Raw genomic sequence first — 24,472 nt, forward strand, 5'->3', positions numbered from 1 at the left:
CCTCCTCAAGTACAGGACTCTTTTTGATATGCCCCAAGACACCTAATAAAGATTGCAGGCTCCTGATAAGCACACCTGTAACAGGTAAGATCCATCATGTCCACTGTGCCTTGGTTTGCTCAAATCTGGAATTAACTCCTATCACTGGCACATTGGCTGTTCCATTCTAAGATCCTTAAAGTCACGTTCAAAGTAACCCTCACCCTCCTTCCCACTTCCTGGTTTTGGTCTACTGAGTTATGGCTGATTGACCAAAAAAACCTAAATAATTTAGGCTTCAAAAGGGGGACTTCAGTCTTGGCTATCATAGAGATTATTTCTAAGTACCCCATGTGCAAGCAGAGAAAGTCTGCTTTAACTGTACTTGTGTCACTTAGCTCTGTGTTACTTTTGCTCAGGGAGTCGACTGAACCAAAGTAGCCAAAACCCTGGGTTCATTTACTCAGGAAATCCCCCACCTTATTCAGAGACTGACTGAGGGGTTGAGCAGGTATCAGAGGCAATATAGGGCACAGTTCTGGGCTTCCAGGGGCTTATAATGTAGCTGAAGAGACAGGGTATGTGTGTAAAAATCTAAGATAATTCAGAGGCATATACTCAATTCTTTAAAAGAGGTGGTACCGTGTGGTAGGAAAGAGTTGGTCTGAAATTCAGGGGACCCAGTGCCAGTCCTGACTCTGGTGCTATTAACAGTTAATTCAAATCACAGGAAGAGCTTTTCACTATTCTCAGCATGTACAAAAGGAATGAAGAGGTTAATACAAGGTTCTTCACATTTCCACGATTCTATGGCTCTAAGAGATACCACCAGCAGCACGTGTAGCTCAGTGCTCAGTGCACGTATGGGTAGGAGAGAGGCTATGTGCTAAGAGGGCTGGGCTCCCCACCCTCCCCACCCTCCCCACGCTCCAAGCTCGTCTGGGTCCAGCCCATCTCAGGAGTCTCCTATGTCTTGAGTCTGAGCTATTCCAGCAATCAGATGGAGCTAAACTGCAAGTGTAAAATCTCTGCATACAAGTCCAGAATTGTTCTCAGACACCACACGTGGAACACAGAAGAGCAGGAGTAGTCCCCCAAAGCTGACTCAGCCCCAGGAGCACCCTGGGCTGGGGTTTGCTGGAGCAGACGCAAGGTGCTGAAGCCACTGTGTGCGGTGCCTGGGCATATCCGTAATGGGCCTGGCTTCCACACAGAGGCAGAAGGGGGTGGCCTACGTGAGTGCTGTCTGGATAGATAACACCTCTTCAAAGGCCTTCGCCTGATTCAGAGAACCGAGCACCCTCTCCTTGGGAGAAACCAGTTCTCACAACAGGTATCGTGGCCCTAAATAGGGCCTGGGATGCCCTGTTCGACGTGAAAGGAGGCAAGGGTCAGGAGAAATGGCAAAATAGAACTTTTAGAATATCTATTGATGCTTTTCTGATTGTTCTTTGGAAAAATACAGAAAGTAGCGATAATCTCATTGGCTGAAAGACCCTGGAGCTAAAGGATTAGCCCACTTTGCTCACCCGGCTCTTCTCTGCAAACACGCAAATCCCTAGCCAGGGCCTTGCAGGGCGCTCAGAGGGCCATGGGGGTGTCTCCTTTGTGCAGCTGTCTTTATTTGGCTGTGTCACTGCTGGGCCCTTTCTCTAGGGATTTACGGGGCTGGGACCACAGTGCATTTTAAGGAACTTACATCAGAGATGGGTTCTTTAAATGAAGGAACTCATTTTTAAAAAAGACCTCCATTTATACAGAATCAGGTTCCTTTGTAATTCAGCGAAGGAAGCGGAAGGTGGTGACAAGATAAGGCTGTAAACAAGAATAATGGCTTTACTTACTTGGCACTCCAGATACCAGCCTCAAGGGGCGCAGCACGCGGAAAGCCCTCAGCGCCTTCACATCAAATCCAGCCCCCTTCCCTCCTAGAGCATTGGCCCCGTCTGCTTTGGTTGCTTGTTCTAAAATTGCACTAAAAAGCCTAGAAGAGAGGAAAGGGAGAAGGAGCTATCAGGATCACGTTTCACGGCCCGACTGGGGCTCTAACGCGGAATGCAGCTGGGAATAGCAGTCTGCAGGCGTCCCTAGCCCAGGAGTGGGCCCGACGGTCCACGAGTTTATAGGCCACACTCCTCAGTGTGGCCCTCATTCCTGTGCAACCCCAGCAGGGAGGTCCGAGTGACGGGAGGCCAGGCCCTGGCAGTTGTAATGGTGTGACAGCTCATCTAGTTTTGGGTGAGCTGAACAAAAGTGGGAAGGTGTTTGCCATCCGTGCCCGTCACCTTGCAGTGCCCTCTGCGCCCTCCGTGGCATCCCAGCTCCCGTCCACGGGCACCAGCAGCCACATCCTCTCCCTCCCTGCCTGCCCCTTCCTCCTGACAACACCCTGTCTCCGACTGCTCCTGGGCACAAACAATGAGCCCAGAGAAGCCTACTCCACGTGGGCGCAACACAGCTTGGGGGACATCTGCGGAATGCATGACGAACGCGGGTGCTCAAGGCAAGGGCTCGGGTGGAGCAGAGCGCACATGAAGGACGTGCCTGAGATGTGGATGTGAATTTCAGCCCTGCCACCTCGTGTCTGTGCAGGTATATTCCTTCCTCCAAACGTGAACACCTACTACGAGCCAGGCACCGATCAGACATGGGCCATAGCAAAACAAAGCCCTTACCCTCACGGAGTTCCTATTCTTGGGGGAAGACAGAGAGTAACTGAGCAGTCAGCGAAGAGATGCCGCGCGGCGTGAGTGAGTGCCGACAAAGATGTGCGGGGAGGGCTCTGCGGAGACAGGCGGGGCCGTCCTGTTACGGGAGGCTGGGACATGGGCAGAGACCTTCGGGAAGCAAGCGAGGGACCCATGAAGCTACCTGGGGACTGTGCTAGGCAGAGCGGGCAGCGGCCCTCCTGTGGGCCCAGGGAGGAGCACGCTGTGCGTCAGGGCCACAGCCGGCTGCAGTGGGCTGGGAGGGGCTGTGGGAGAGGAGGTTGCAGAGGAAGGCGGGGGCCCTAGGCGCCTTTTTTTTCCCTTTAAGACAGAAGCACCAGGGCATTCCAAGCAGGAGAGCTCCAACTAGTTTTAAAAGAATCACTGTGATGTTGAGGGCAGCCAGAGAAGGCTGCTGAGTGACCCAGGCAGGGGCTGCGGGGGTTAGCCCAGGTGGTGGTGGTGGCAGCAAGGAAAAGCCGGACACTGGATTTATCTCAAGCTGGAGCTGATGGGACCGGCTGAAGGAGCAGTGTGAGGCGAGAGAAAGAGAGGAATCAGAGAGGATGCCCACCGTTTTGGCTTGAGCAACTAAAAGGCTGAGACAGGCGGAGTGGATGCCAACGGGTGCCTGTGCTGGCTCTCCTGTGCCTGGAGGTGGGGAGCCCAGGCTGGGGACACGCGTGGGTGGGTGGACAGGCTGTCTTGAAAGTCGGGTCGGAGGAGATCGCCCGGGAGGCTCCCGCGGAGGGTGAGGATGTGCAGGGACTGGCTCTGGGTGCTCCCACGGTGAGGGACACCAGCCACGGAAGCTGACAGGGAGTGGCCCGGGGGCAGGAGGAGGGGAGAGAACAGTGCCCTGCAGGGAGAGTGGCAGTGAGGGACAGTGGCACCAGACGCTGCAGAGACACAGCTGGACGATGACTGCTGGACCTGGCGACATGAAGACCACGGGGACCCTGGAAGCATCTGTGTTGGGGGAGCGATGGGGCACAGGCTTGGGAGGACCTGGAGTCAGTGGGACCGGGCAGCCCGCCCAGCACAAACGCAAAGCAAGGCAGGCATGAGCCGCACGCGACTTGGCTGTGCTGCCAGCCACATTTAAAAATAAAAACAAATAGGTAAAATTAACGGTGACAATGTTATTTAACCCAACAGAGCCAAAGTATTGTTATCTCAACATGTAATAAATATAAAATGTTATTCATGAGATATGTGTCGTTCTTTGTTTGGGGCTCAACCCTTGAAGAATGTGGTATATTTTACACACACAGCACATCTCAATTCAGACCAGCCACATCTCAAGCACTGGACGGCCACTGTGGCTGCGCACACACCGCTCTTTCCAGGAATTTTGCTGTAAGTGAACAGAGAAAAAAGAGGGCTACCGGAAGTGGGTGTGGGGTCCAGAGAGTTTGTCTGTAAGTGGGCGATGCAACAGCACGTCTCCCTGCGATGAGAGGCTCCTGAGGGGACAGACGTTGGACACGCAGCTGCTGGCGGGGACAGGAGGAGGGACGGGCGCAGGCTGAGGGTGTCGGCCTCAGGGCCGAGCCGCCTGCCCTGGTAGGGAGGAAGGCGCGGTGGGACACAGGAAAGCCCCCGCTGGTGGCACTGCTTTCTCAGGGCCGCGCTGCAAGGCCGAGCGGTGGAAGCAGAGGGAGCCGCGGCTGGAGGGGCGAGGCAGGTGTGAGGAGCCAAGGGAGCCACAGGGGCCTCCGGGGCTGGCGGGGAAGGGGCTGCTCGGCCGCGGTTCTCAGCCGCAGACCTGGGTTGGACGGGCGGGGGGCGTTTGCAGGCGTGGAGACACCCAGAGAGAGTGAGGAGAGAGGAAGCGGAGAGCCGTGAGCTGGCGGGGCCGGCGAGAACGTGGCAGACGGGGCGGCGCGAGCGCAGGGAGAGCCGCGCGCGTCCGCGAGGGCAGGCGCTGTGCCGGAGTGGCTGCGGGTGCTGGCTGCAGGGGACACTGGCCGCGGGTGGGCTGCGGGTCGGGCTCCCTGGAGCAGCAGCTGAGCAGGGACTGAGGAGCCATCAGAGAGGGTGGAGGAGGAGCGCGTGCGTGAGCAGGCGGCCGCCAGGAGCAGGTGCCCTCCAGACAGGAGGAGCGGCGACTCGCTGGTGTGCAGAGGGTGTGAGAGCAAGACGCAGGTGCAGTGTCTGATGACACGCTCGGCAAAGCTGGGGACCCGGGGAAGGGGCAGTGGTCTGAATGCAGAACCGAGGAGTGGGCAAGGCGCCCTGGAACTGCCAGGCCATGAGAGAGGCAACTGCACCCTCAGCAGAGAGCCCGAGACAGGAGGGACCAGCTACCTGCTGTGTAAATAAAGCCCCACTGGGGTTCGGCTGCGCCCCTCGTTCATACACTGCCCTTTGCCAGTGCAGGACACAGCTGAGCAGGTGGAACATGCATGGCTTGCAAAGCTGGAAATCAGCACCTGGCCCTTTACCCCTGAACAGTCACTGAGAACAGTGGCCACCGTGGACAGATCTCGGAAGCAGGGTGGTGGGAGGAGGGCTAGATCAGAGGGTGCACAGAGCCACGTAAGAACAGGAGCCCGGGGTATTAGAGTGGACGCAGGCATCCTGGGCCTTTTGTGACAGCCAAGAAAAATAGAGGCAGGGCACCTAGTGGCAATTTCTGTCCTTCATACCTGCGATGACTCTACAGAGTCCCTGTCAGCAGAGCGCAGTCTGCACTGGGTCAGTCCCTCCATCAGTGGGCCTGGGTCCAGGAGGAAGCCCAGGCATCACAACTGGGTCCCCATATCAGACCTGAAGTGAGCCAGGGTGACTTTGATTCTTAAGCAATAGGCTTGAGGCCCGTAAATGACACACGCCCCGGGGAAGTGGACCTAAGAAGGGGGGTGCCGCTGGGGGCTTAGCCTGGCAGAAGCTCAGATCCAGGCAGGGCTGAGCCATGGGGGTGGGGCTCGGTGAAGGATTTTCAAACTGTGCTCACAGGAGCCCTGGGGACTTATGGAGGGGCTGGGCTGGGGCCAAGTGGCGGGGCTCTGTTCCTTGGCCCCAAATCTAACAGAGCAGCCTCCCTTTTATCTCTTCTGTGTACTGGACCATCAAGTAAGACTCTGAACGTGGGTTCTGTAGTTAAAAGAAGTCTGACAACCCTGGCCGCGCCACATTTATAGTCTCTCTCAGCTCTTCCTTTCTTTCTCCTGGGCTTGGCAGCTGGGAGTTTCACACATTGGCTAGGATGCTCGAAGCCTAGGCAGAAGCTGCCAGGAGAGAGGGGAGTGGGCTCCTCTCTCTACAGGGGAAATGTTCTTTCCACTCAAGTCTAGAAACCTGAGGAAATAAAGACCAGTTTGCAAATTTGTAAAACAACGTTCCAAATCCAAACCAGATTTCATTCCTAGTATTTCCTGGAAAAAAGCAATATGCTTATTGGAGTACAAGATGTTCATAAAATATTATTCAGTGAGAATAGTGGAGATTGGATAACTTTCTGTTCTTTTAACCCCTGCCCCAACTTGAGTCTCTTTACTAAGTATCTGTTTTTAATTTTGGAGGAGTAGAAAATTCAGAACCGGGTGTAGGAGGTGTTCTCAGCTTGCAGTGGCTGGAGAGTACAGCTCCCTGTTCTCTCGGGGCCGGGCCGGGCTGGGCCGGGCACTGCTCCAGCACGCCAGGCCGGCACATCTGCAGCGGGCAGTAGAGTCTTTGAAAGAGGAGGACAGCATGGTGCTAGAGGGCCCGGAGAATGGGCAAGGCAGGGCCACAGCACTGTGAGAGAGGCAGGGACGTGACACAGTGCGGTGGCTGCAGTGGGATCTCCCGGGCAGCAGCCACTGAGGATTCCACGGTTCCAGGGTGGGGTGGGAGAGGGGGCTCAGAGCAGTCCCTTCACATCACTCAGCAGTCCCACCTCCCATCACACCACGGAGACACCTCTGCCTTAAGAGGATATGCTGCCTGTCATGTGCCACCAGAAAGGCAGTGAGAGGGCCCCGCCTGGCACGTGGGCAGCCAGCAGGCAAGCTCACCTTTGTTCAGGGCAAGTCAGGCTCCCCTCTGATTTGTAGGAGGCCAGAAGAAGCCTCCCCCTAAGTAGCTACAGAGGAGCTACCAAGTAGCTAGAGGAGGGGCCAAGGAGAGCAGACCTTTCCCAAGAGATGAGAGGGAAACAAAGGCGTATCCACTTAATATTGCAAAGAGGACAGGAAAGAGAGACATGGCTGAACAGAGGTGGTGAGCTATACCCTCTGAGGATGGCAGGTCATTTTTCTGGTTAGAAGGATGAGCTGAGATTTAGACTGGATGGTGAGCCCCTAGGACTGATATCTCTGGAGAAGGGAAACAAGGTGACAAATATAGCCAAGTGTGAGATCAATGGGGGAAAAAACCCAAAGGGTCATGGTGAACCAGAAGCTGAGCAAGTGCTAGCATCATTACCTCTGTGGCTTAGAAAGCCAAACATGACCAGGTGCAGTGGCTCATGCCTATAATCCCATTGTAAGAATCGTCTTGAGGCTAAGGTTTAAGGCCGTCCTGGGCAACTTAGTGAGACACTGTCTCTACAAACAATTTTTTAAATAATTAGCTGGGCATGGTAGTGTGCACCTGTAGACTCAGTAACTCGGAAGGCTGAGCCAGGAGGATCACTGAGCTCAGAAGTTCAAGGCTATGGTGAGCTATGATGATACCACCACACTCCAGCTTGGGCAACAGAGCAAGACTCTGCCTCTTAAAAAAATAACCAAACAGAGACATCTTTTAGAGGAGTGCCAAATCTGGATGTGCTCCCCTTTGCCAGACCCCTACCCCAGACCCCAGGGAGGTGTGACCGGCACCTAGTCTGCCCTCACAAAACGTCTGCCTCCGTGGTCCTGGGAGGAGTAGCGTAAGGGACAAATCGAGCAAGTGTGGGCAGGCCACGCATGGCCTCCTGGCGCAACTGAGGCACTGGCCCTCCCAGAGCCCTTCCAGCCCCCGCCCTGGGATCCTGCTTGATGTCTAACCTGTATTCCTTGTCCCCACCTCCTGTGCTTTAGTTAAGGCCACAAATGGGCAGAGCGCAATGGAGTCAACTCCAACTCATTCCAAAATTCATCCCTGAAGTCACCCTCATCTCTCCATTCCCAGAAACATCAGGTCTCATTCCTGAAGCTCTTTCCTATGTTCAGGTGAAAGGCTCCCAGGAGACCAAGGCCTTGACTTGAGAAAGACGCTGAGTTTAAAAAGGACTTAGGGGTGTGAGGAGCAGCAAACCTAAAGGACCTTTGCTGGGGTTTACCAAGTTCATTCATGGCGTTTGTTTAGCTCCTTGTTTATCTGGCATGGACAGAAGCCGCAAACTCTCCAGATAGCCGCAAGCACTCCCTGAGTGCTGCAAGTCAGACCAATACCTGGCTAACAGGCTAGTAATGCTCATGACCTGAGCGCTCCTAAGGCCAGGTCACTCAAATATCCCTGATGTTCACGTGGCTAAAGTGCATCATTCACTGGCCAGGCAAAATAAGGCAACAAAGAGAAAACCCTAACACAGTTCCAAACAGCCCACATGAGCTGTGCAGATGGCCAGAGATGAGGAAATAACCTGTAAATGATCTCCATGCGCTCCTGTGTTATTTCCTGCAGGGAAGGCTGGGCGCTCCCACGAGGCCAAACGGCCAGGGCTCTAGAGAAGTCCAGAGGCCCACATGCCGCCAGGAGGCACAAAAGACTCACCTCCTGACATTCTGACCTTGACACGGAATGACGGTCAGGACTCTCAGGAAATGAGAGCACAGGTGGCCGCCACTCGCGGGGCTCAAAGTCATGAAGGATCGGTCCAAAGGAACCACGTGTTCTTTAAGTAGATTCTGCTGCAAAGCAGATGAGTGGGTGGAACATCACCAGCTGCGTTTTAACACATGAGACTGCACCCGGTACATGCAGGCCTGTCAGCTACAGATATGTAACGGAGAATCTTCTGGTGAAGTTACTGATTTCTTTATAAGGACATCGTCACTTCTACATTTTATTTAAAATGTTTCACATTGCTTTTTCAAAAACCTAGACTGACTCTGCCTCATCTTATACTCAAGTGGAGCAGGGTGCTTGGGGAAAGGTGCGTTTGGTCAGGGTTTGGTTACCTGTCACCTTGGCCTTTCATAGCTCCCTGTTTTCTTCTCACCACCTGTCTTGAGCAGCCTGGTTTCTTGGGGCCACAGAACCAGGCCCACTGTAGCGGTGAGGATGGAGACAGGGCTGATGCACGAGCATCCTGTGGGCCCCACACACAGCCTGGCAGCTCTGTGTACACCCCATCCTTACCCCGCTTGCAGACTGCATGCTCTCAGGCAAACTGCCCCAAATCTGCTCAGTGATCCCACAGGGAAGTTGGTCAGAGGGACTGCAGGGCTAGTTGTGGTGAGAGACAAAATTAAAGTCCTTAAGGAGAGGAATCTCCTCAGTGGCACAGAGGAACCTGGGTTCCATTAAGAGCACTCAGATTCAACTGTGTGTGTGCATGTGTGTGTGCATCTGCATGTGTGTGCATATGTGCATATGTATGTGTACATGTGTGCACCTGTATGTGCATGTATATGTGTGCATGCATGTGTGCATCGGTATACATGTATATGTGTGCATGCATGTGTATGCCTCTCTGTGTGTATGAGTGCATGCCTGTGTGTGCCTGTGTGTCTATATGTGCATGTGTATATGTGTGTGTCTGTGTGTGTGTGCGTGTGCATGCGCGTGCATGTGTGTGCATGTGTCTGTGTGTGCAGGTGCACGTGCTTGCCCACGTGGAAGCAGTGGCGGGGCTGCTCTTAGGTAACAGCTCCTCTCCCTCTGGGGAAAGTCTGACTTCAAGGTAAGTTTTAACAAATCCTTTCATCTTGCCCAAAGCCCAGCACAGTTAGGACCAAATCAAAAAGATATAAATTCAGAAGGAAGAACTATGCATTGGCAAAGTGAGGGGAAACAGAAAGACAGTTATACTTACCCTACAACCACAATTATAAAATCTAGTAAATTCCAGCCATTGCGGAGGTAAGCATTGGGGTGAAAGAGAAGTCCGTAGGCTATTACTTTTAAAAATGCTTCCACAGTAAAAATTATGAGAAAGAGATATTCCACTCGTTCCTAGGAAACAAAAATAGAAAAGAGAGAAAAAGAAATAATTAGGTTGGGATTTGGAAAGGTCTGAACCAGCAGATCTCGCAGGCAGATGGCAGAGAATGCTGCCCCTCTGTGGCGGGACCGGGGGGCTGGGAACCGAAGCCAAATTAGCAACTCCAAGACCTGTTCCACCATCACAGCACCGACCACTGGGGATCACAGGATTCCTTTTATCTTCAAAGGTCCCTTATTAAAATTCAATGTTAGGGTGGTGGACAATTCACACATTTTATTCAGTTGACCAGCTAACGTTTTTTTGTACCATCCCAGCATAGAACTCCTAAGAGAAGGCTGCTGAGAAAGGGGTTGAGGCAGAAGCACAGGGAGACCATGACACAATTCTGCGGGAACAAACCCGAAGGCTGTGGCCTCGGGCTTGGGAGGGTACTGGCCCAATTCCCCCGAAGGACAGAGCACAGACATAGCTGTGAAGAAGCCGTGATGCTGAGCATCTTCTCAGAGTGGTCCAAATGGAGGCGGGCTGCTCACATACACAGATCCAGAAAAGTGAAACCTCTTTCTTGAGAAAATAAAACTCTCTGTCCAAAGACATAGGCCAGGTCCACAGAGCAGACCCAGCAGTTTTAGGGTGGAGGTGGGCACGGGGTGGGTGTTGAGTGGAAAGGCCCGTCTCTTCCCTTAAGGGGCAGAAGGTCATCTTTTTCCTCCCTGCCGCCATGAAGACGCGCTTTGTGAAGAAGGACAAACATGCTGGCTCAATTAGAGCGAGCCGGCTCCATGCTGATTCATTCCCTACACTCGCCAGTAACTGCTTCCTCCCACACGCCCGTCCCAAGTGCAGCGTAGTGGCCCAGCCAGGCGCAGGCTGCCTGGATGTCTTCATGCTCCGCCGCTCGCCTCTGCAGGCACCTCAGCCATCTTTCACAGGAGCCACGCCTGTCCACACTGCATGCAGGCGCAGGTGCTCCATGGCAGGGCAGGCCGACCCACAGTGCCCAGCGGACACTTGGCTCAGAGCCCCCAGGCCCATTTCCCCTCCTCTGCCAGGCTGGGGCTCTGGAGTGTGCGTGTGGAGCAGTGGTGAGGGGCTCCAGGCCCACCGTGTCCCGGAGAGGGCACTGCCCGCAAAGGCCCAGGTCCTGCGCCTCGCTGCTGGGCGGTGGCCCAAGGCTGCAGCACTGGGGGCCTGGCGGGAAGCCCTGTGGGGAGAGGCGGCCACGCCAGCACCGTGAGCTCCTGTCCCTGTTCCCTGTGCCCGCACTTTCCACAAGGCTGCCTCACTGCGAAGCGGCGTGAGGATGCAGTTAAGACCCGCAGAATTCTGGGCCCTGCCCGGACTACCGAAGCAGATCCCTTGCTATGGAGCCTGGAAACGTACAGTGTAGAAGTGTCCCAGGTGTTTCTGAGGCACCTGGAATTCAAGAACCAGCAGCCTATGTGCTGATGAACGCCCAGCTCAGGCAGAGGCAGGTGGGGGAGGCAGGTCAGATTTAATCAGCACCTCAGAGGTGGACCTGTCCTTCCTTCCGGCCCATTTGAATACCACATAGTTGGTCTGGGGACATGGGGTCTGCCTTGGGGTCATGGCCCAAGAACAAATCACTGTGTGTGATTTGTTTAAATGATTTTTCCAATCATTTAAAGTCAGGTGATACTGGATTAAAATGTAACCAGGGCAGCGCTGAAGTGAAAACATGACAAAAGGGCACAAGGGAATCTGAGGATGCGTGGGAGTAGGCGAGGAGAGGAGCTATCAAATAGCCACTAGGCCTTGTCTCCTCACCCCGCCCCATGATGGTCCAGAGCTTTCCTGTCTGGCACCAGATGACAGGGTTACCTCCTTCTGTATTCCCAGAAAGTTAGAGCCGGCACCAGATGACAGGGTTACCTCCTTCTGTATTCCCAGAAAGTTAGAGCCGGGTTGAAAAGAAAGAAAAGGAAAGGGAAACAAACCAAGTTGGTGGCCACTAGGTGTCCTGTGCTTTCACTTATTCACATATGTGCTAGTTGCTTTCACACTTTCATTCACCTGCCTATCCATCCATCCATCCATCAATCCACCCATCTACCCATCCATCTATTCATCTACTCATCCATCCATCCATTCATCTACCTTCCCACCCACCCATCTATCCGTCCATCCATCAATCTTCCCACATACCCATTCATCTATTTATCCCTCCACCCACCCACTCAGTCATTCATGATCCCTGTGGTACAGCCAGCTGTACTCTCAGAAAGCGACCCTGAAGCTCCCCCTGGTCTGTCTAGACAGTGAGCTTTCTGGGAGAGGTAGCACCCAAGCTCAGAGCCCCTCCTCCCCTTGGCAAAGGCAGTAACAATGTCCTTAAAGCTCTGAGGGCCCTATGTGCTGGGAAGTTGGCATTCCTAGACAACTCCTGTAAAAAGCTGGCACCTCCAATCCAGACTTCCTGGCACCAGGCAGTCTGTTTATTCCCTTAGTGACAGGCTGCTGTCCCTTGTTTACTTGCCCTACAGAAAGAGAGGACCACAGGTGAGGAGGAGTCCCTCCACTGGGATACAGAGTCACTGCAAGCCCAGTGGCTTCCTGGACCTGGCAGTTGTCTTTGTGAGATCGGAGGATTGGAGGATCAGCGACTTCTCTTGTTGGCCTTTGGCCTTTGTAAATTTTTCCAATAAAGCCTAATTATTAATCCATGCCATGATATATTTATCCCACACCCTGAGAGATCACACATGTAGACCCAGAAGTACCTGCCCCACATGACAGTGAGTCATTCAATTGAACATTCACTCAAGCATTCACAAACATGTTTACGTATGTGCCGGGTGCGGAGATTTATGAAAAGAGGCTCAGAAACTGACCTTAAGGGTCTGCTGGTACAGTTGGGGGTGAAAGGACAGATGATGCCAGTACAGTAGGTAAGCGGTGTCTGGAGGCAAGCACAGTTGGCTATGCATGGACTCCAAAGTAAGGCTCTCTGAGTTGAGTCTTGGGGGATGAAGAGTTATTCAGGTGAGTAAGGTTAGGGGATGAGGGGAGTCAGGGAACTGGAGGGAGTGTCAGGCATTCCAGGCAGAGGAGACCAGAGGTGTGGAGCGCCTGGAAACGCAGCATTGATCTGGCCGGGGTGAGGGGTGCTGAGGGAGCAGGGCTGGAGGGCGGCAGCAGCAAGAAGACTGGGGCTTTGTGGCCATACCAGGACACTCGGATTCCATTCCGCGGAGACTGGGAATGACGCGGTCAGATGTGCACTGCAGCCTGGCACTGGCTGGAGAATGGGGGGCGGGAGTGTGGGAGTGACCCATGCAGAGATCACGAGGCTCGAACCAAGGTAGAGGCGGTGGGACTGACAGATTTGAGAGACAGAGGATATGCTGTGGTTTTGGCTTCTGTTTGCACGTGGGGGGGGGGGAGGAGAATAGAGGCAGTGCAAGAAGGTGTGCACAGCACCCCCCCCAAGGGCTCCTGTCTGGATGACCACGTGCATGCTGACGCCTCTCACTGCAGGAGGGACTTCCGGAGGAGGAGGAGGGCATTTGGAGGAAGGTTGCGACGTTGGTTATGGACTTGCTGAATGGGAGATTTTGGTGAATGGATCTACAGGTGGGGTCAGAGCAGAGTCTAGCTTACAGGGAAGGGCTGAATGAGGTGCCCTGGGAGTGTGTGCAGACTAAAGAGAGAAGCTCCGAGGCTGGGCCCCACCCAGGAAGGACGGCCCCTACACACCCCAGTCTGAATGTGTGTCCTGTCAGAAACTGCACCCCAAGAAAGCACCTTCACATCACAGATGTCCTCTCCAAGCAGGAGTTACAAGGTCCTGCTTAAAACCGGAGTCCGGAGACAGAAGGGATCGTACAGGGTGTCTAATGAGCCTCCTCACCTGAGGAGCTCGGACGCTGATGCGACACGGAGGCCGGGACGCACACGCAGGGGATGGCGATGCAGACTTCCCGACCGCAGTCCAAGGTCGTCCCCTGTCTCGCCTGCCTGGGTGTTGGGAGCACACTGTTCACTGGCCCCCACTGTCCCAGAGACGCAGCTGGGTCCAGACTGCTCAAGCTAAGACATTTAAGGATCTGAGCTAGAACTGAAAAGGGTCCACGGAGCTGGTGGGAGCGGGTATGGACCGGAACCCAGAGCAGGGACAGCTGGGCACAGGCGGCGTGTGAGCCAACGCTAGGGCCAGGACCACCTGGACAAACAGACAACTCACACAAGTGAAACAGCTTGGCCATCCCTTCCCAACACGCGCTGCACTGCCCCAGAAATAGCTGAGGGCGAGTAAGAGCAGCCAAAGCCTGTCAAAGCCTACGCGTGCTGACACCCCGAGTGCCTGGGCTCTCGGACACACAATCCTTCCTGGCTCTCCTCACGCCCGGCTCAGAATCCAGGTCTGTGCCCTCCGCATCCGCGTGCCCACAGAGCTCGCCGAGAAGACACCGAGTGCTCAGCACCCACACCAGCCTCGCTGCCGTCTTGGGAACTGGGAACCTTTGGGAGCCAGCCTGGAATGGACTAAGAGCCATTCCCGCCATTCTGCGCTAGGGTTCGGAAAAGAGGGCAAAGCCCAGGACACTAGCACGGAAGCACGCAGGCTTCAAGGCTGCAGACGGGCCGGCGTGGGTGCCCAGGCTCCGGGGGCCCCGCTCCTCGGATGGCGCGTGCACCCCCACCTGCCGAGGGCAAGCGCGGTGACTCTGCCGGCAGACGGCTCCTGTCTCCTTCCTTCTCTCATTTTCTCTTCTGATCCAACACTATTTTTCCTTTATCACTTCCTTTTTGTTACTATCTTCTCCTCCCTTTCTTTCCTCTCGCCCTGCTCATTTCTTACACTGAATAACAGCAACTGGGAGCCGGTGGTCGCACCCATGACTGAAACACCCAGAAGAATTTGGTGGAGACAGAGGGCCCAGCCCTAGGAATCACCATGCCTCTGGACACTGGTGGAGCTGGGCAGACACCGCGGAGGGCAGGACATCCTAGTTTCCCATCTGTCTTCTCACGTACACAGAGCTGCCTTTCCAGCTACACTAGAAGCTTCTAGAGGACAGAAACTGAATAATCTTTTGAGGGTAATTATTTTGATTCCAGCACTAACTGGCTGTGTGTCCTTGGACAAGCACTTCACCTCTCTGGGTCTGTATCCTCATCTGCAGGAGGATGTAAACAATACAATGCTGCAGGGGTCCCAGGCTTCCAGCCGGTGCTCTGGGAGCAGGTACAGGCAAGGGAAAGGCGGCATAGAGGGGCTTTGACACCTACCCACTCTGGAACCAGAGCAGTGCCATTTTAACCCACATGCTGAGCTGTCCGAGGGTCCCAGTGCAGCTGAATAGAGTCCAGGCAGCCAGTATGATGGGGTGTGGACAGAGAGCACACACAAAGAAGTAGCTACCTCTCACCACTCTGGAAGACTTTTTTTGACTTTATGTGCCGGGTTCTGCATATGATTTTATTTGAGAAGAGGGATCAGTGCTTTTTTTGTCCTTCTTGGAACTTTCAACACCACTTCCTAGGCAGCAGACGACTCCCAAAGCCCCTCCAAAATTCTACGGCAAGTAAAGATGCCAGTCCCTGGTCTGTGTGCAGTTCTGACTGAGGCACTGTTGGACTCCAGGACTGGAATGGAATGGAGAGCTCCTCTTGTTAACTTCCTCTCCTTATTGCTCTGAGGATCACCATGAATAAAAAGAGATTTCATAATAGAAAGAGCCTTCATAATAAGACAATTAATATTTGTGCTTTACGGGAACACAGACTCCTCACAAGCAGAAACCATGCCAGGACAGATCTCCACGGACAAGGACAGTCCTGCAGAGACTGGCTTGTCTGTCCGCGTCTGCATGTTTCTGCAGCACACACGTGCACAGCAGAGCAAGCACCCCGCCTGTGCTGGACTCTGCATGGCTGCATCCGCTACGTGATAGCCCCAGGTGTGCAATCCAGACCAGGGAGCCTGTGTGTGCCCGCTTAAATTTACGCAAGTGTATGTATTGAGCTGCCAAGAATTCTCCACCAAACAGAGTCGACAAGAAGCCCAGTTATACAATTCCATCTCTGTACAAGGTGCAAAGACAATACACACCACAATGATACTTCAAGCAGCGTGTTGTATTCCATGCTGACTCATAACTTAAGCACTAATCGGCCTGACCTCTACATGTGGCTCCTGCCCACTCCCCAACCCAGTGGCGAGGGGCTGTGGGGCCTCAGCTCCCTCTGGTGAGTTCTCCTTTCATGCGCGTTCACTGCCACCCAGCGAGGATTCCTGCCCTGCCTTGTGCCACCTGCCGCCCGCATCACCCTCTCAGGACACTGGCGGACTTGTAGAACGTAAGAAGCTAGAAGACAAACAAGGACACACAGCCCAACCTCCTCGTGACACAGAAGTGAGGGGCCCGTGCAGGGCTGGCACCTCCTGTGCAGCCGTCCCTGTCCGTGGCGCCCGAAACCCTGGGTTATGAGTCCAACAGGGGCCACTGGGCAGGCAAGGGCCACCTACAAGGTATGGCTGGAGGGGTGGCCACAGGCATCCCACCCTGAAGGCCTCCTCCCTCCTGGGATCTCTACCTGGGCCTGAGGTCCAGCCATTGAGAAGTCTTTCTTCCGCCCCCAGAGGAGCAGACCCGCAGGACGTGGCCTGCACGCACGGCGGGCGCAGCCTCCCAGAGGACGAGACTGTGCCCCGTGCTGCAGTGCGCGGAGCCACGAAAGCACCAGGCTGAGTGAAAGACGCCAGTCACAAAGGACAAATACTGTGTGATTCCACTTGATGAAAGATCTAAAATAGGCACATTCATAGAGACAGAGAGTAGATTAGAGGTTAGCAGGGGCTGGGCGAGGCAGGATGGGGAGTCACTGCTTAATGGGGACAGACTTTCCATTTGAGGGGAGGACAAACTTTGGTGATAGTGGTGATGGTTGCACAACATTGTGAGCGCAATTAATACCGCTGAACTGTACAACTAAAATCAGTCAGAACGGCAAATTTTATTTTGTTTATTTGACCACGCTACAAATTAAAAAGAAGCATTGTTTTGGATCTTAAATGTTTTCTGACTCTTAAGGATCTCCATCTAAAATACCTAAAGTCATGTTTTAGCCTGTATTAGGTGCCACCTTAATGGGGACTGGGCTGGTTCACCACAAAGTTAGCAGCACAGACTTTTTTTTTTTTTTTCTCTGAGACAGAGTCTCGCTTTGTTGCCCAGGCTAGAGTGAGTGCCGTGGCGTCAGCCTAGCTCACAGCGACCTCAGACTCCTGGGCTCAAGTGATCCTCCTGCCTCAACCTCCTGAGTAGCTGGGACTACAGGCATGTGCCACCATGCCCGGCTAATTTTTTTTCTATATATATTAGTTGGCCAATTAATTTCTTTCTATTTTTAGTAGAGACGGGGTCTTGCTCTTGCTCAGGCTGCTTTCGAACTGACCTCGAGCAATCCGCCTGCCTTGGCCTCCCAGAGTGCTAGGATTACAGGCGTGAGCCACCGCGCCCAGGCAGCAGATTGGAATTTTATAGCAGGAGGGTGGGCAGGTCCCCGGGGAGCCTGGATTGAGAAGAAGGGGGCTGGACAGGGAGCTGATTTGATTTCATAATTGTGCCAGGGCAGGCCTTTTCCAAGGGCCTTATGCAGAAGCCTCTTTTAGAAGGTGTCTGGCCTTACACTTAGGACATTCTTATAAAGGAGAAAGGGGCAGGAAAAACCTTTAACAGCTTAGGAGTAAAGCAGCCCTTAAAGAACAAGTCACCCGCGTATCGAGGGTGGGCAGCAGCAAGGCTGGGCGAGCTGAACAGTGCACTAGCTTCGCCGTTTCTGCAGTGGCTCCTCAAACCGACCTGCTCCTCTGTGCTTGCCCGTGATGCAGAGTGGAAGCAACTCACACACTTACCAATTTCTTACACGTACGTCTCCTCCCCAGAGGCTGGCCTTACCTTGCCGCCCCAGCACGTGGGCGCAGGCACTCGGACCCAGGGCCCGAGGAGCTGCCTCAGCTGCCGGGCGCGGGTGCTGCCGGCCCTCTGGGACCCTTCACCTCCCTGGCCCTGCAACATGCCTGTGCTGACCTCTCTGGGGCGGGGCAGCCAGGTGCACACCCCGTAGCCTCCTCCTGGGCTGTTTCCCCAAATGCAAGCGCGGCCCATTTGATTTCCCTATTTGGTGTCCAGCACTTGGATGGTCCAGAGAGAACAACCAACCTTTGCCACACTGGGGCCTGTGCTGCCCTCTCGGAGCTGAGAGGGAGTCAAGTGCCCTGCGGGCCAGCCGTCCACCCAGAGCAGGCGCTCCTTCTACACCAGCGTCCTCCATCCCCACGCCACTGTGTTCTCGTGAGGCTGCCTGCCTGTCACTGGGCAGCTCCGTGTCAGAGTGGATCTTAAAGGTGGACCCTGACTTTCTGCCCCACGCCACAACCTGTCCCCACACAGGCCCCTATCATTGGTTGTTTGGATAGTAAAGCAGCTTCCTAACTGGTCTCATTGAAACCCAGGTGGTTTTACTGCTAAAAAACTGTCAATAACTCCCTTCTGCCTTTAAATGGAGTCCAGCCTCCTTAGCATGGTTCCAAGGTCCACCACAGTATGACCCCTACTTGGACCCCTGCCCTGTCCTTGGCCACCAACCTGCACTCCAGTCACACCAAAGGCTCACCACACCCAAACCAGACAGGCTGGTTTGGGCAGCTCTCGTCTTCATGCCCTTCCCACCATGGCCCCTTCTCCACCTGGAGATGTCCTCCTCCTCCAAGATGCAGCTCAGGGACTGTCGCCTTGTCTAGACTTCTCAAACCCTGTCTGCCTGCCATCACCACCACCACCTCCACCTGTTATCACCACCACCACCTTCCACTGTCATGACTGTCATCGCCCCCACCACCATCACAACCTCTACCCCCCCACCCCCCATTACCATCAACTCCACCACCACCACCACCACCGTCATCACCCCCACCACCATCACAACCTCTACCACCATCACCACCACCCCATTATCATCAACTCCACCACCACCTTCCACCATCATGACTGTCATCGCCCCCACCACCATCACAACCTCTACCCCCCCACCCCCCATTACCATCAACTCCACCACCACCACCGTCATCACCCCCACCACCATCACAACCTCTACCACCATCACCACCACCCCATTATCATCAACTCCACCACCACCTTCCACCATCATGACTGTCATCGCCCCCACCACCATCACAACCTCTACCCCCCCACCCCCCCATTACCATCAACTCCACCACCCCCACCACCATCACAACCTCTACCACCATCACCACCACCCCATTATCATCAACTCCACCACCACCTTCCACCATCATGACTGTCATTGCCCCCACCACCATCACAACCTCTACCACCCCCACCACCCCCCATTATCATCAACTCCACCACCACCACCGTCATCACCCCCTCCACCATCACAACCTCTACCACCATCACCATCCCCCTATTATCATCAACTCCACCACCACCACCTCCACCATAGCTGCCACTAACAACAGTTTGAGTCTGGAAACTTTAGTTCTAATCTTAGCAGTAAATCTGCATGATAGATAAAAAAAGATTATCTCCAATATATTGATGAGCAAACTGATCAAAGAGGCTAGGAAATCTTCCAGAAAGCCATGCAGCTAATAAGTGGTAGACTCGGGACTCTTAATGTTTTCCCGTTGCTGTGGTTAGAGAGAAAGCTGGACTCTACCAGCTCACCTTTCAACCTCCCCAGGGCCCCTTTACCTGGCACTGCTATTAGAATAGGAAGTGCACTGGGGCCTTGTTGAAGCTACAATGAAGACCTAATCGCTGTGCGAAATCCAACAATGTTAAGCAAGCATTTGACACTCAGAGCCCACTTGGCCTGAGGCACTCTGCATTCCCACTGACGGGGCTAGGACACACAGCTACAGCGACTCCCATGGTCTCTTCACCCCACTGCTGGGCAGACATGGGCACCACACTGTGAAGAGCACTGCTGGCTATAAGCCCACCACTGCTCCAACCCAGCAGAGTCATCCTCTTCCTCTCCTCCATCCACTGGCTTCGGAAGTGGCCTGTGACCCAGCCCCACCAATGTGGCAGGAAGAGACAGTTTTTCACTGATTCAAAAAGAGAAGGAGGCATCCCAACATGAAAGCACTATAATCTCTTCTTTAGTTGGACATACCCATGTCTGTGTGTGAAGTCTAGAACTGTGACAGCCATCAGGGAACTATGAGGACTGGCAGTTGAGAACAAGAGCAACATGCTAAGGGCAGCAAAGAGAAAAGGCAGGAAGAACTGAGGTCCTTGGTAAAGCTGTTGAACCAACAAATTAACAACTTTAATGCCACCCTAATCTGGGGCTTCCTCTATGTGAGATAAAACTTCCTTATTGTCAAAGCCATTTTGAGTTGAGTTTTCTAGTACTTGCGTCTGAAAGCATCCCTCTGGATGGGCTCTATTTGCTATCTCTACCCGGCTGCTCAGTGGGTGCATCCCTTATCAGCCATCTGGGCACATTAAAACTAAGCTTAGTCTCGCTCAACCAGAGAAGGCAGGAGCTCCTAAACACTGGAAAACAAATGCTTCTCTTTCCCCGTTAGTTCTTGGCCTGCATGTGAGACGCTTAGTTCTGATTATGGTCTCAGAGTAGATCTGGAGAGACCAGCCTGAGTTCCTATCAGAGGGTACCGTGTCACTCTGTGCTTAGCCTCTTGTTGCAGAGCAGGGCTGTCAGCAGAGAGGGGAATGCGGAGGCAGGAGCACAACAGTTCCTAAGGAGGCTGGGGTGGGGACAGGGAGGGCCCCTTCAGCACCTTAGCTCCAGAGCCTACAGACGGAGGGCGCAGGGATGCAGTCCTGGTGCTTCCCTCCCTAGCGGAGGTTTTTTCTTGCCTTCAAAGGATGAGGGAATTTTTGAGCAGGGAATTTCTGAGCAAGGAACTTTGCAGAATCTCACTCTGATCATGTCACTTTCCTCCCCAGGAAGTTAGAGCGATTCCCTATTCCTCACCGGTCTGGCCCGAACGTCTCTGCTCGAATCCTTCCCTCCCCACCTTGTGCCTTGTCTTCTCCCAGCCCCCTTGCTCCAGTGAAGATGCTGCCTCCCTGACCGCCTGTCTCTCCTGTGGCCTCGGTGGCCTTGTCTGGGAAGCTGTCGCTCCTCCAGCGCCGGCTAGGCCTGCTCCCCTCACAGCTGCTCTGATCTCTCCGGGTATCCTTCCCTCTGGGCCACAGCCTTGTGGCCAGCGCACACGTGCTGCTCATTTGGGACACTCATATATGGCATGGTGGCCTGTTCTGTAGGTTCCCCTCCTGCAGCAAGAGTCCTGGACCCCCCTCCCCCTTCAGGAGCACACGTGCTCTGAGGGCAGGCACAGCGTCACAATTCTCTGTTCTGCGGTGCCTGTGCAGTGCCAGGGACTGGCGGCTCACAGCGTCCTCTGGTGTGGTCCTGGAAGGATGGCGGGTACCATGAGGTCCATTTGCCTGCCACAGCCGTGCCCGCAGCACATCGCGGCTGACAACGCGCTTCACACCTCCGGGGCACAGGCCTTCCTCCTGCCGCCACCGCGTGACCTCAAACGGGGTGCACAACCAGAACATCGAGCACCGTCAGCAGGGAGAGCGTGCTGGGCACCCCACCCCGAGTGTGGACGGAAGGGCTGCGTGGCAGAGGGCACCTGCAGGGACGCCCGGGCATGGCGGCAGGCAGGACGTGCAGCACGGAAACGGCAACGCGGGCTCACGGGCGCTACTTGCCGAATGAGCACTGCTGAGAACCAGCCGCTTAGGGGCTGGTGGTCAGGACGTGCGGTGTGAGCTGGGCCTGAGGCTGCGCTGGCAGGAGGCTGTACGGGACGGTGACACCCAGACGAGAACACAAGTTCCCTCTGAGCAACAAGGAGCAGACATGTTTCTGGAAAGCCTGCATGGCGGGGGACGAGGCGTCTGCCAGCAGGTGAGGTTTCAATTAAAGCAGTCTTAAGTGGCAGGATAAAGAGTTTGTACTTCCTACTGAGGATGCTGCACCTGGGACTTAAGATCCATGGTGACTTGGGCCGAGGGCAGCTTGTGACCAAAGGGTGATACGCACCAAGCTATGTTTTAGGAAGATAAATGAAAAAGCAACCTTTAGATAGACTAGACTGAAGCGGGGAGACCCCTGCAGTGGCCCAACAACGAGGCAATGAGTGCGGACCGTGGGAAGGACCACAGGGAGACAGAAGACAGACTCAGGATATGTTAGGCCCAAGGTAGGCAGAGAGGGGACACTCAAATATGACGTTCAGACTTCATTCAGGACGCCGGGAAGAACAAAAGGCTCATACATAACAGCAGAGTCCAAAGTGGGAGCTAGCCAGGGGCCGGACACATTTCTTTATCCACCAAATGCAGAGATAGGCCACATAATCCCCACTCCTCTTCCTGCCTCTGGCTAGCAGGCCACCTAGCAGAGTGGGGCCTTCACGGCACTGCAAGGAGACGAATCCAAGCCTTAAATTTTAGGTCTCCTATGAGCACTGCACCTCGGACACAGGATCTAGCCTTCCCATTTCTTTAGTTATAAAGAGGAGATGTCAGCTTCCTGCAGAGACTAAGGACTCAGGGGGATGGACACTAAGACGTAACAGGAGACGCCCAGCAGTCCTAGAATTCCGGATGTCTGAGGTGCTCACTGCAGGCATGACACGGAGAAGAGAGGCAACGACATCCAAGTGTTGACCTGCCCTGGTGCTCAGCGCTGCCCGCGGGCGTGGCTGTGAGCAACATGTTGTGATGAAGCAGTGATTGTATGGGAGACCCATGACCAAAGGAGAGTGTGAAGTGACAGGAGCAGAGGGAACAGGCCCAGGAAAGAGAGGCTGGGCGGGGTGGTCCGGCCCAGCACCGCTTAAGACCAGTGTAACTGCTGCCATGTCCATATAAGTATAGTATTGTTCACTTACTTCCTCTTTAAATCTACTCACTTTTCTTACATAGACATTAAGAAAGGAAATTTCTTATCAGAAGCACCACTATTAGCCTGGGCGCGGTGGCTCACACCTATATGTTAGCACTTTGGGAGGCTGAGGCAGGAGGATTGCTTGAGCTTGGGAGTTTGAGACCAACCCAAGTAAGAACAAGACCCTATCTCTACTAAAAGTGGAAAAAAATTTAGGTGGGCATGGTGACATGCTCCTGAAGTCCCAGCTACTCAGGAGGCTGAGGCAGGAGGATCGCTTGAGCCCAGGAGTTTGAGGTTGCTGTGAGCTAGGCTGACGCCACGGCACTCTAGCCTGGGCAAAAAGTGAGACTGTCTCACCGCTTAAGACCAGTGTCTCTAGCCCGGGCGACAGAGCAAGACTACATCTCAAAAAAAAGAAGCACCATTATTATTGCTCGCTATGACAAAAGGAGACAGTAAAAATAACTATTAAGAATGTTCGTCCATGTGCTACCTAGCTGTCCTCCTTGCCACCTGAGGTGCCCATCCCACACTTGGGAAAACACCGGGTTTGAGGGCTGTCCCTTGAAGGGATCAGACTTGATCCATGTGGCTCCAGAGGGAGGAAGATGGCAGGAGGAAGGCAGCAAGCCTAGGCAGTGGAAACAAGAGGGAGGCCGACTTTGTCTCAGGAAGAACTCTCCAGAGTTGGAGTTCTGCAATGAGAGAAGGGCTGCCTCTGGAGCCATGTGCCCCCGACACGGCATGGCTGTGTGGAGACGGTGAGACTCGGCCTCAGGCCTCAGATAGTTAGACCACTCTCCTCCAAGTTCCTTTTGATGACCCACAGCCCTGATGCCATGGGGTGTCCTCACAAGAGAGGGAAGTAAAAGGAGGAAAGAAGTAAATGAATAAATGAGTAAGTGAATGGATGAGTGAGCAGGTGGATGGATGGTTGGATGGATGGACAGGTGGATGGGTAGATGGGAGATGAGTAGCTGGATGGGTGGATGGATGGATGCAAAGGTAGATGGGTGAATAGATGGAGGGGTGGATAGGTAGATGGGTGGATGGGAGGGTGGGTGAATAGGTGGATGGGTGAATAGATGGATGGGTGGATAGGTAGATGGGTGGATGGGAGGGTGGGTGAATAGGTGGATAGATGGATGCATGGGTGGAGGTGTGGATGGATGGATGGATGGGTGGATGGGTGGATGGATGGACAGATGGATGGGTAGATGGGAGATGAGTAGCTAGATGGGTGGATGGATGGATGCAAAGGTAGATGGGTGAATAGATGGATGGGTGGATAGGTAGATGGATGGATGGGAGGGTGGGTGAATAGGTGGATAGATGGATGCATGGGTGGAGGTGTGGATGGATGGATGGATGGGTGGATGGGTGGATGGATGGACAGATGGATGGGTAGATGGGAGATGAGTAGCTAGATGGGTGGATGGATGGATGCAAAGGTAGATGGGTGAATAGATGGATGGGTGGATAGGTAGATGGATGGATGGGAGGGTGGGTGAATAGGTGGATAGATGGATGCATGGGTGGAGGTGTGGATGGATGGGTGGATGGGTGGTGGGGTGGGTGGCTGGGTGGGCAGGTGGATGGAGGCAGCGAAGGGCTATTTTAAGGCAGGTATGGATCTAAGGCAGTGTAGGACCTCTTTTGTTTTAGGCAATCCTTTCTCCTCCTCCTCCTCCAGCACCCGAGCTTGCCTAGGTCTAAGACTGCTCCAGGTCTGTGGCCCCACAAGAAGATCCGCCCCTGCGCAGTACCACCT

General features: G+C 54.1%; 1 protein-coding gene across 7 annotated transcripts in view; it reads right to left on the minus strand.

The window, feature by feature from the left end:
• CACNA1C (calcium voltage-gated channel subunit alpha1 C) overlaps nucleotides 1-24,472 on the minus strand; it is a 613,935-nt gene that overhangs the window by 242,879 nt on the left and 346,584 nt on the right. For all 7 annotated transcript variants that reach the window (XM_076007801.1, XM_076007799.1, XM_076007800.1 and 4 more), the window contains 2 exons: nucleotides 9,637-9,776; nucleotides 1,824-1,963 (listed from right to left, as the gene is read on the minus strand). In XM_076007801.1, coding sequence (XP_075863916.1) covers nucleotides 1,824-1,963; nucleotides 9,637-9,776 — 280 coding nt within the window. The remainder of the gene's footprint in view (nucleotides 1-1,823; nucleotides 1,964-9,636; nucleotides 9,777-24,472) is intronic.

The sequence above is a fragment of the Microcebus murinus genome, chromosome 10, assembly GCF_040939455.1.
Source record: "Microcebus murinus isolate Inina chromosome 10, M.murinus_Inina_mat1.0, whole genome shotgun sequence".
Classification (NCBI taxonomy): Eukaryota; Metazoa; Chordata; class Mammalia; order Primates; family Cheirogaleidae; genus Microcebus; species Microcebus murinus.